Source organism: Bubalus bubalis, chromosome 1, assembly GCF_019923935.1.
Source record: "Bubalus bubalis isolate 160015118507 breed Murrah chromosome 1, NDDB_SH_1, whole genome shotgun sequence".
NCBI lineage: Eukaryota > Metazoa > Chordata > Mammalia > Artiodactyla > Bovidae > Bubalus > Bubalus bubalis.
In genome coordinates this window covers 186,974,199-186,986,471 of record NC_059157.1, presented here as the reverse complement: position 1 = coordinate 186,986,471, position 12,273 = coordinate 186,974,199, and the positions used below count along the sequence as shown (strand labels likewise).

The 12,273-nt window shown below is 51.8% G+C and overlaps 1 protein-coding gene across 6 annotated transcripts in view; it reads left to right on the top strand.

The window, feature by feature from the left end:
• The window catches only part of C2CD2 (C2 calcium dependent domain containing 2), a 66,229-nt gene that overhangs the window by 48,891 nt on the left and 5,065 nt on the right, over window positions 1-12,273 (top strand). For 2 of the 6 annotated variants that reach the window (XM_006071530.4, XM_006071531.4), the window contains exons 12-13: window positions 1,197-1,324; window positions 3,951-4,269. In XM_006071530.4, the coding sequence (XP_006071592.1) occupies window positions 1,197-1,324; window positions 3,951-4,269 (447 nt within the window). Of the gene's footprint in view, window positions 1-1,196; window positions 1,325-3,950; window positions 4,270-4,558; window positions 5,521-5,554; window positions 5,953-5,992; window positions 7,519-12,273 lie in introns of those variants that run through there. The other 4 variants (XM_025292170.3, XM_044947344.2, XM_025292152.3 and 1 more) reach the window with 4 other exon arrangements.

Sequence of the window (12,273 nt, the reverse complement as noted above, 5' to 3'; positions counted from 1 at the left end):
TTCCTCAAATGGAGACTGAAAAAACTCCACCCCCCCCCGAGACCTTGTGGGTATTTACCTGAAATAACACGCACTGAGTTCTTTGCAGGGCTTGGGTCCGAGTTAAGCATTCCCTGGATGTTGGCCGGGGTGTGGGCTAATTCTGGGGAGGAGCAGCTTCCGTGAACGGTCCCTTGACACCCTGAACAATAGCTTGTGTGTGCGAACCTCTTGGGAGGGCCAGGGGGTAGCTTCATTGCCCTTCAGAGTTCACATCTCCCCAAAGCTCAGAGGTTTCTGTTTCCTTACATGCCTTAGTTATCACCTCCACTGAGGCATCACTTCCATACATTAAAATGCACGATGTGAGGGCCTCCCTGGTGGCTCAGTGGTAAAGAATCCCCCTGCCAATCAGGAGATGCCGGTTCGATCCCTGATCTGGGAAGATCCCAGATGCTGCAGAGCAACTAAGCCTGTGCATTGCAGCTACTGAGCCTGTGCTCTAGAGCCTGTGCTGGTGACTAGCCCCCCACTTGCCACACCTGGAGAAAAGCCCAAGCAGCAGCAGAGCCAAAAATAAATAAACAAAATTATTATTATTTTTTAAGTGCATGATGTGAAATGTACACCTTGGTGAGTGTGTGTAAGCACAGAGCATCAGCTGTAGACCAGGAACATTGCCTGTCCTGCTCATGAAGTTTCCCCAGAACCTGCCATGCCCACTGTAAAAAAAAATTATAATTTTTTAAATTATTGTATTATTTACTTCTATTTTATTGACTGCACTGGGTCTTCGTTGCTATGCACAGGCTTCTTATTGCCATGACTTCTCTTGTTGCAGAGCACGGGCTCTAGAATCTGGGCTCAATAGTTGTGCCACACAAGCTCAGTTGGCCCGAGGCATGTGGAATCCGGGACCAAGGATCAAACTGATGTCCCCTGCATTGACAGGCAGTTTCCTATCCACTGGACCACATTCAGGGGTGAAGTCCCCAGTGCGCACTCTTAACATCCAGTCTCTGCTTACCCACTTCTGAGACAGCGTGGAGTACTTGTGACAGGCCAGCTGCCCACAAAGCCCAAGCTAGTCACCTCTGGCCCTTTACAGAAAGTTTGCCAACCCCTCCTTAACGACCAGATCTGTTGCCCAGTCTTTGAAGTTCCTGTCGAAGTTCCAGGTTTTGCTAATGTGTCTGACCCTGCTCTTCCCCTGGCAGAGCTGCTGGTGCTGAACGGGGCCGACCCGGTGGCTGAAGTCGCCATCCGACAGCTCAGCGAGTCCTCGAAGCTGAAGCTCAAGTCCCCGAGGAAGAAGAGCACGATCATCATATCCGGGGTCTCCAAGGTGAGCCTCTCCTCCTCCCATGCCCGCCCTGCCCTGGCTCTCAACTTAACTCCGGAAAGTTCCACCCCTGGAATGTCAGGTTGCCTGCATGCTTGCTAGGTGGCTTCAGTCGTGTCCAACTCCTTGCAACCCCATGAACTGTAGCCTACCAGGCTCCTCTCTCCTTGGGATTCTCCAGGGAAGAATACTGGAGTGGGCTGCATGTCCTCCTCCAGGCGATCTTCCTGACCCAGGGATCAAACCTGCATCTCTCAGGTCTCCTGCATTGCAGGCAGGTTCTTTACCACTAGCGCCACCCGGGGAATGTCAGATTGTGTTCCCCCAACAAGGGATTCGGAGAATCCCTTGGCACCCCACTCCAGTACTCTTGCCTGGAAAATCCCATGGACGGAGGAGCCTGGTGGGCTGCCCTCTATGGGGTCGCACAGAGTCGGACACGACTGAAGTGACTTAGCAGCAGCAGCAGCAGCAGCAGCAGCAACAAGGGATTACTTGTGGCATTTTTGTTTATGCAGTTTATCCTGTTGAGGAAGGAACTTGATGGTTTCTGACCTGGGATGCTTTGGGTGTTGAGAGGTTGGTGAATCATTTGAAGAAAAATTACTGAAAGAGAAAGACCGAGATGAGATCAGCTCCCCTTCAGGACAGGACCTCCACCCCCATCACCGAGCCGTCTTGGGGAACTTTCACTTTACATATGACTCATTTCCAAATGCTTCCTTTTGCAATGAAACTTTATGCCTCCTGCAGTCAGAGAAATGAAGCTTGTTTTAAAACACATCCCCGTCCCCATGCCTTCCTTGTGCTGCTCTGTAACCTTAGTCCAGGGCAGATGGCAGGCTCAAGGCATCCCGTGTGGACAATGGGCAGGCCAGGCTACTGGAGAGGCCAGCCCCTCAGGGCAAGGGCCCAGGTGACAGTCCCTTACTCTTTTTAACCTTTCAGAATGAGCAAAGAAAATGTGAGTGAGGGAGGTGCAGGTGGGAAATTTAGTAGTTGGGAGGGGACAAGGAGGAAGATGAATTTTTGGACACGGCGGGTGGCTTGATTTCTTGAGGGCATAAGAGGGTGGACAGGAGGGCATGCTGAGAACTGGGCCCCTGGCTCTTGAGAAAGGGGCCATAATAGGTCGTAGGAGGTGCTAGGGGCGAGTCACCAGTGTTGCAATTGTACCCAGGGTGGGGGTGGCCTTGGAAACCATCTTCCAAGAGCCAGGTGATGCCTCTGGGTTTCCTGCATGCACTTCCAGAAGCAGCCAGGAGGGGGCGATAGCATCTCTGGAAGCACCCGGCTCAGTTCAGTAGTTGGGTTTTCTATAGGATTAATAAATGAGTGAATGTACTTCCCTGGTGGCCCAGTGGTTAGGACTCCGAGTTTCCACTGCAGGGGGCAGGGGTTTCATCCCCTGGTCAGGGAACTAAGATCCCACATGCCAAGCGGTGTGACCAAAAACAAAACTAAGTTGCTTCAGTCATGTCTGACTCTGCACGACCCCATAGATGGCAGCCCACAGGCTCCTCTGTCCCTGGGATTCTCCAGGCAAGAACACTGGAGTGGGTTGCCATTTCCTTCTCCAATGCATGCGTGCATGCTAAATTGCTTCAGTCGTGTCCAACTCTGTGCAACCCCATGGACGGCAGCCCACCAGGCTCCTCTGTCCACGGAATTCTCCAGGCAAGAGTACTGGAGTGGGTTGCCATTTCTATACCAAACTAAAAACCAAAAATAAGAATGAGAGTGGAAGTGTTAGTCACTCAGTCGTGTCTGACCCTCTGTGACCCCATGGACTGTAGCCCGCCAGGGTCCTCTGTCCATGGATTCTCCAGGCAAGAACACTGGAGTGGGTAGCCATTCCCCTCTCCAGGGGATCTTCCCGACCCACGGATAGAACCCAGGTCTCTTGCATTTGCAGGCAGATTCTTTACTGTCTGAGGCACCAGAGGCTTCAAAAAAAAAACAAATAAGGACAAGACTTGTGAGTGTCTCCATCTCCTCTGTGCTTTCTCTAAGGTTTTATTCCAGATCATTTAGTCCAGCTGACTTACCATTTTTGTTGTGGTTGTTGTTTAGTCGCTAAGTCATATCCAACTCTTTGCGACCCCTGGACTGTAGCCCACCAGGCTCCTCTGTCCATGGGATTCTCCAGGTGAGAATACTGGAGTGGCTTGCCATTTCTTCCTCTAGAGGATGTTTGCAACCCAGGGATTGAACTCACATCTCCAGCACTGGCAGGAGAATTCTTTACTGCTGAGCCACCAAAAAAGCCCCATTTTTACTGAAGGTCAAATTGTCCCAGATTGAATCAGTGGGCATTTCTGACTTGGGTCAGAAAAGGCAGTTGTCAGCGGTCACTAAGCAGACTATGTGCCACCTCCGCACCCAGAGAGGGTGCTCTTTCCCAGATTCCCCCAGCCTGGCACCTCAGGCCGACCTTCTGCCTTGGGAGACCTGCGTGCACTGATTCTCAGCTTCCTTAACTGTCTCCTTGGAGGGCCGGGCACCTTCGGACGCCGAAACCACCCCCACGGCTGTGCGTGTGGGGCTGCCAAGGCTTCTTCAGCTCACTGCTCCTCCCGAGTATCCTGGCACCTTCCTCACCCTGACTTTGTCTCTCACCCCTGGACAGACCTCACTATCTCAGGACAGTGACGCAGCCCTGATGCTGGACTACGCGGCCTCCATGGATGGTGCCCACCAAGAGGATGCCCCCCAGGACCAGCCGGAGGCGGCAGTGACCTCTGCCCCACCCGAGGAGGAGGCCCCAGTGGGGACCCTACCGGCCCTAGAGCCCCAGGAGATAGAGCTAGACTCCTGGGACTTGGAGAAGGAGCCACCCGCTGGGGCATGGGGTGGCCAGGCCCTGCAGGACCCCGAGGGGGACGAGTTGTCTGAGAGCTCTCTGAGTGTGTCAGAGTTGGAGCCAGCTGCTGCCAAGAAGCATAAAGGTACCAGCCCCTCCCCACACCTCCCTGCCCACCCTGGCGCTGCTCCCCATCACTCCCCTCCGCCAGTCCGTGGCTTTGGTCTCCTGCTAGTTTCCAGACTGAAATTCAGTTTTCAGCCTCTGCTCTCTTTCCCTTCTTCTCTACAAGGGCACCCTACCCTTGCACCCCCACGCCTACAAAAACACCTGCACTCAATGTTTGAGCCCATTTCAAGCCCATGGGCAGGGCTGGGGGCACGTTCAGAACCCTTCTGAGTGTGAGTGGCCGGGTCATCTCTCTGTGTTCTCAGGGCCACTTGGTATTCATGGTTCGAGGCACCATGTTCTCTGTGTGTGCACCCTCCTCCTGGGAGTAGAACCATCCAGAGCATGGAGAGGGGCCACCAGGAGCCACAGACCACAATGGAGCCAAGGAGACCAGCTGGGCAGAGCTGGGGTTCCCCCAGCTGCACAGATGGGCTCCCCTGCACTTGCATGCCTCTCAGACTCTTCCCTCCAACTGAAAGCAAACCAGACCTCCCCACTCAGCCCTAACAGGACCCACGGGGAGAGAACTCCCTAGAAAATTAGCCAATTAACTTAACACATGTGCAGAGGTGAGGTAATCATTGTATTAGAATAAGCGACTGTTTCGCATTAGCATTAAAACAGGGCTTTAAATCGGTACATTTCTTCAGTGTGCGGTTTAACCCAGACAGTGCTTTGGCATGATGGTGACCTGAAGATACTTGCCAAGAGAATTTAGCCCAGAGGTTTGGCCAGCTCTAGATGTGAGGCTTCAAGACTCACTGAGTCTCAGCTCCCTCCTCCATGTTCAGGGATATACCTACTGCGGGTGCCTGCCTCCCCAAGAACCCCACCGGCTGGGCGGTTATAGGAGGTCCCAGTGCAGAGCATGGGACAGGAGAGCCAAGGCAGAGGCTGGGGCCAATCCGGGAGTCCTGGGTACAGCTCTGTCCTGGCTCCTTGGCGAGGGTAGACATTAGGAATCTCACTGGTCGGGAACCGTGGTCAGCGGCTCTGCCTTCTGCTCCTTTGTTCTTGGTGCCGCGGACCAGGGCAGTGGTTCCTGCTTGGGGCAATCATGTCCCCTCCTCAGGGGACGCTGGACGTGGCTGCAGAATTTCAATTGTCATAGCTGGGAGTAGGGGGCACTGTTGGCTTCAGCCGGGTCAAGGCCAGGGTTGCCGCTCATCACACCTCGGGGCACAGGACAGCCCTGGTATCCTTGGGATGGAGCTGGAGATCCCTCCCCATTCGATTCCTGTGTCTCCCCCTTGACCCAGCCCTGCAGATCAGGGACAGATCGGGGAGGAGGCAGAAGTTAGAAGAGGAGGCGAGAGAGAGGAGAGGATTCCTGGGTGTGGTTCCAGACCCTGAGATGAAGAGACTCCATCTGCCCCCTGCCCAGTGTTGAGACCTTATCCCCAGGGCCCCATCAGGTGACCAGGAGTGGCGTGGGGAGTGGTGACCTGAGCACTGGCTCTGTGGTGGCTTCCTGGCTTCTGTTGTGGAAAAGGTGGCCTGGCTGTTGGTCCACAGCCTGGCATGCACCAGCCCCCGACCTCCACCCCCGGCGTCTTGGGGCCAGAACTGCCCAAGGGGGCTCACCTGGGCCTAAGGCAGGCAGGTGGGCACTGGGCAGGATGGGCACACGGGGAACAGATGGATGTGCCCCTTTTGTGCCCAACAGACCAGCAGCCGTCTGTCTCCTCTTCTCACAGAAGCTGACCCTGCCTCCCGCCCTCAGCCCATTCTGAAAGGTTGAGCCTCGCCAACCCGGGTGCATTCGGAGACCGCTGTTCCCTCCTCCCTCGCTCCCTCTGCCGGTCCTCCCAGGGAGCTCTTTCCCTGCGGTGTGTGTCGTTGCTGTGTCCTGGCCACCCTGCTTCTCTCCTGTGGCCGGCGGGATGGGTGACACCCTCACTCTTGGGGACCTGGTGCCCACAGATGTGCTGGTCCTCCACCCTGAGCCCCGGAGGATGGCGCTGGGCTCCCAGGACGCACCTCACTCCTAGGGCTTCACAGACACAGGATTTTTTAAAGGGACGCATTTGGTAGCACTTAAAAAAAGTGCTTTATACTCTCAGTGTTAATCTCTCAGTGTTATCCGAGAGATTTGTTGTCAGAACCTTAGATGATTCTGCGTTGTGCAGATAGTTGCTGTTTCCCACCAAAACTGGTGATAAGGAGGCAGCTCTCCTTTTTAAACTAAAAACTAGTTTTCAGATTAAGAACCACCTGTGTCTCCTGTCATAGGAGGAAGTTAGCTTTCTGAGACCTGCCTGCCTGTTAGAATTCCCCTGGAATTCTGCTGATTGGAAATCTACTTACTGTGATGATGCAGCCAAGACAGGAAATGCATTTCTCAAACTGGTTTTATTTTTAGCTTAACAAAGCCCTGGTATGCTTATACCACACTGCGAATGCGCTTAAGACAAACCAAACTTAGAAGTGGCTAAGATGGTACATTTTATGTCTGTTTTACCACAAGTCAGAACAAAAGCATTGGTGGAAACTTTGAGAAATACTCAAAAGTAAGACAAAGAGAAACAAACCAACGTCCTGCACAGTAATGTCCTACGTTGTGTGATGTAAATGCTTCAAACTCTTACCGCTCGCATTCTGATTTTGCTGTTGCAAACTTTTCTTTTCACTTCTTCCTTTTCTCCATCTCCTGCTCATCCCCTTTAACTTAAGAGGATCGCTATGCCAACCAGAGTTAATTGCCTACACAGTAAGTTATTTTTGTTTTATATATTTTTTTAAATTAAGAATAGTCTTGCTATGAGGAAAGCAGATATCCTAACTGAGCTGGAAGCTAAATAAGCTCCCCACATCCTTATCCCTCCCGTCCCTTCCCAGTTTGACCTTGCCAGGATGCTAGTTTCCCCACCTTCCTCCTTCAAAGTGCCCTGGTCAGGTGGTAGAAGACCGGCATCTCAGGGAAAGACAGAACTGTGTTAGCCGATGTGACACCACCACCTCGCCAAGAAATACAGACAGACCGGCCTCCATAACTGTCCTTGGTTCTAAAAGGTAGTCATTTCTACAAATGGGCTGTCCATGGTCCCTCTTGAAGTCTAAAGCTGTCCTTTGGGTAGCAAACTGCAACTTACAAGTTTGCTTTTGGTCACCGTTCTCCTGTCTGTAAAATGTTGGGACATGTTTTCCCTTGAGCGATTTATGTCTGTTAAACTGTGGAAACAACCAGGAATAAAGTGGGGAGTATCTGCAACGTTAAATAGAATAATTATTTTTAATTCCTTCATATATGAGTTTATGGGGTTTCTCGGGGAGGGGGGGGCGGGTGCAGTGGTAAAGAATACACCTGTCAATACACCTACCAATGTAGGAGACACAGGTTCAATCCCTGGGTTGGGAAGATCACTTGGAGAAGGGAATGGCAAACCACTCCAGTATTCTTGCATGGGAAATCCCATGCACAGAGGAGCCTGGCAGGCTACAGTCCATAGGGTCGCAAAAGAGTTGGACACAACTGAGCAACTAAACAACAACAACATGTTTATACTTGAGCCTTACATATATATATATATATATATATTTTTTTTTTTTTTTTTTTTTTTTTATTAACCTTGCTGGCGGAGAAGGCAATGGCACCCCTCTCCAGTACTCTTGCCTGGAAAATCCCATGGATGCAGGAGCCTGGTGGGCTGCAGTCCATGGGGTCGCTAAGAGTCGGACACGACTGGGCGACTTCACTTTCACTTTTCACTTTCATGCATTGGAGAAGGAAATGGCAACCCACTCCAGTGTTCTTGCCTGAAGAATCCCAGGGACGGGGGAGCCTGGTGGGCTGCCATCTGTGGGGTCGCACAGAGTCGGACACAACTGAAGCAACTTAGCAGCAGCAACCTTGCTGGAACCAGGGAAAGATTTTTTTTTCTCTTCCTGGTGCCATCTAAGATTTTGGTTATTTGCCTTAAGTTTCATGTAACCCATTTTTACATTTGACCTTCAGGCATCTTTAAGATCGGGAGTGAGGTCTGAGCCTTGCTTCTTGCCTGTCAGGTGAATGAGGTGGGCTTGTTAAATCTGAACAGCCTCACTCCATTGCCCCATGGTTGTGAGTTCCCGCATCAGCAAGGAGTGACAGATTCTGGGGCCCGGGGAAAGTGTGACCTTCCAAACTAGGGTTCTTGTGTCATCAGGGTTCTCCAGGGAAACAGAATCGATTGGTTCTAGATTTCAAGGATCTGGGTTTTGTGGGTGAGTCTGAAACCTACAGGGCAGACAGGAGCTGATGCCACAGTCTTGAGGCAGAATCTCTGCCTGGGGATCCTTCCTTTTTGTTCTCAGTTGATTGGATGAAGGCCATCACATCACCTAGGGTATCTCCTAGGGCTCAGGCACAGATGGGAGACCTGGACCACATGGACAGGGGCTTCCCAGAAACACTCAGCTCAGTGCCGGATGGAGTCACTGGGCACGCTGGGCAAACTGACACAGAACACTGGGTGGCAGTGTCCTGGTCATGGTGGCTTTGTGTTGTCCTGCCTCCCCGCAAAGAAGAGTGCACTTGCCCATCTGAGCTACGACCTGCCGTGGTGCGGCTGTATCAGCGTCCACCAAGCGTACCTGTGGCTGTGTCCATCCCCAGTTATTTACCCCGAAGGTCACTGTGCTTGAGTGACCAAGTTTAAACAGACGATCACATTTTTATTTAGTGATGAAAATGGAATAACCTCAGCTTGTACTGGTCCTTCTTCACGTGTGATGAGTTAAACTGCGGAGCCTGGAGAAGGGCTCACAGCGCTGGAATATTCTGTCCTCCCCCGGCCACCGGCTTGCCTTTCATCATGCCCGGAAGCCTATCCAAGTCCCTGCCAAAGAGCAGGGCTCTGCTCTGAACTCCCTCTGAGATCTTCAGTCCCACCCTCAGGAGAACTCCCCAGCAGCAATTTGGCAGACCGGCCCTCCAGATGCCTGCCGGCTACCTCCAGCTCAGATGTATCCTCAGCAGCACAGAGGAGCCAAGCTTTGAAGGACAGAGCATGTCCCTCTCCGAGTCTCTACTTCCTTATTTGTAAGCAAGAGATGAGAGCACCCTTGGAGGTGGCTGGGAAATGTAACCTGGGCTGCAGCTTGTAGAGGTGCAAACCTCAGTCTCGCCCCTCACATGACCATCCTCTGTCCAAAAAGCCGACGTCCCCGGAGAAGCCGCGGCAAGTCATGTCAAGTTAGGGGTCGATCTGCACCAGAGCGCATGTGGCAGCATCCGGTTCTGGACTGATGCTGAGCAGGCAGTTAACAACACAGCACCCCTGCTCCAGAGAGTGGAGGATGAAGGACAGAAACCATGCGTGTGCCTGGCAGGGAGGGCAGTGCAATCTTCCACACGATGTCCGGGGTTCAGGGATACAGGAGGACGCTGCTGCCATTCCAGGATCCTCATCCTAAGTCAGATCTTCCCCTTCCCTGTCTTGTCTGTGTTAGATCCTGGGGGTGGCTGAAACAGAGCTCCATAGGTGAGGTGCTTTAAACAACAGAGATTTCGTCTCTGAGTTCCAGAGGCTGGAAGTCCAAGATCAAGGTGTGGGCAGGGCTGGGTGCTCCTGATGCTGAGAGGGAGGGTCTGTCCCAGCCGCTCCCCCAGCCTTGGAGGGCGTGGATTGCTAACAACATAGCACATTGCCTCTTGGCTTGTAGGTGCATCACCTTAAGCTCTGCCTTCATCTTTCCATGGCGTTTCCCAGTGCGCCTCTGTTCAAACTTCCCCTTTTTATAAGGACCCCAGTCATACTTGATTAGCACCTGTCCTAATGACCTTGCTATAACTGAATCGCCAATGTCAATGTCTCTAAGTAAGGTCACATTCTGAGGACCTGGGGTTAGGACCCCAACATAAGAATTCTGGATGGACAAGATGCAAACCCTGACACCGTTCCCACTCACACCTCAGACCTTGGCTCCAAACCCCGGGTGGGATTTCAGCACAGGGACATGTGTGAAATGGGCTTTGTGGATGGAGTGTTCGAGGGGAGGTTCTCTTACTGCTGGCTTCCACATCCCTAGGTCTGCAGCTGGCCTGGGGGACAGACCGGTCTGCTCCCCTCCCCACACTTCCATTCCCTGTCCCCCACCCCGGGGAGATGGGAATGGGAAGTGGGATTAGAGTCTAGATTAACCAGATGGGTCCAACGGACCTCCCTCCCTCTCCTCTGTTCTGATGTGACAGCCCCACATTTACATGCTATTTGAGGGGCTGAAGCCTGTGTGCTGCGGTCCATGGGGTCGCAAAGAGTCAGACATGACTGAGTGACTGTGAGCTTAACCCAGAGCAGCTACCTGTAGACCAGAAACACCTCCTAAGCACCTCCCACCCCCCGCCCACCCGAACCTAAGGGAACCTGGCCAGGTTGGGAGCCCCCGGGACATTTGAGTCCCTAGGTCATTAATCATCAGGCATCACTGTATCCACCCCACTGGCCAGACTCCAGAGTCAGGCCCCATGGGTTGTGGTGACCCCTGCCATCACACACCCTGCCTGGTGGTCTTTTTAAGATATGCTGCATCTTCCAGGGATTAGAATGGATCCGGGAATGGACCTCTGAGGTCCAGGGAGCAGCTAGTCAGGCCCGTTGACTTGGAGTAAAGCCACGGAGACTTACATTCCCCTTTCTGCTTTGTCCCCCTTCCAGCCTTCCTCAAGCCCCCGCACACCACCTCCCAACTCTGGTGGAGGTGGTGGTTTAGTCACTAAGTTGTGTCTGACTCTTGTGACCCATGGACTGTAGCCCGCCAGGCTCCTCTGTCCGTGGGATTTTCCAGGCGAGAATACTGGAGTGGATGGCCATTTCTCAAACTCATGTCCATTGAGTCGGTGATGCCATCCAACCATCTCATCCTCTGTGTATATATATATTTACAATTATATAGATATTTTTATATATTTGCAATTATATATTTATAATAATTGTAAATATATACATATAATACACATACATATACATATATATAACTATAAATATATATAATTGTAAATATATATATATACACACACACAGAAGATGAGATGGTTGGTGGCATCACCAACTCAATGGACATGAGTTTGAGTGAACTCCGGGAGTTGGTGATGGACAGGGAGGCCTGGTGTGCTACAATCCATGGGGTCGCAAAGAGACACGAGTGAGCGACTGAACTGAACTGACTGATGTATATATGTATATCCTATTCAGCCTTCTTGAAAGGTGATTGTATCCAAAGAGAAAACCAAAACAAGTCTTTGGGGGCAGCTTTGACCCAGTGAAATTCAGCCCGTTTCTCTTGAGCTTCCGCACAGAAGCTCCTAAGTTTTTAAGTTATATGGCTAATATCAAAGGCAAATGTCTTCCTACACTTGTCATAGTGTTTTCGTTCCCGTGGTGGTTTCTCTGTGTGTCTGTCCCACCTCTCAGTCCTCAGGGGTGGCTGCACTTTTTATTGGGAGCAGCCAATCAGGAGAGGAGACCCATCCATTCTGGGCAGAGCAAGTAGGACGGGCATCCTTAAGTTCAGGTCTAGGGTGTGGCCTCTGAAATTCACGGGATCGCTGCCTTCCCCACAGTCAGTGCTGATCCCGCAAAGGTCTGTGGACAAGGCTGGGTCGGATTCCACAACTATCTGTTTCAGCTAGAAGAGCAAAGTGTTGCCCTCGGGCCTCCTGTTTGGATTAAGCTGGATGGTTTTGCATATGTCACAGCTTTTGAAGTACTCGCTGGATCTATCATGAAAAGAATGAATTGCCAGATTAGCTCTAAAGCTCCTTATTGGGAAGGTCAAGCCATTCTTCCTTTCAGAGTCCTTAACTCCTGCATGCAAAATGGTCATGGGTTTCACAACCTGACTGGAAAGGACCCTGGTGGGCCTTATTCACAGGATGTTAAACTAGTTTGTGGAAGTGAAAGCAGGTTAGTGGGCTCTGTCCCATTGCTATGGTAACTGGCCTTTAACCTTTAAGGAACCATCGCCGTTGAAATCATTGCTGCTGCTATATTTTTCTAGT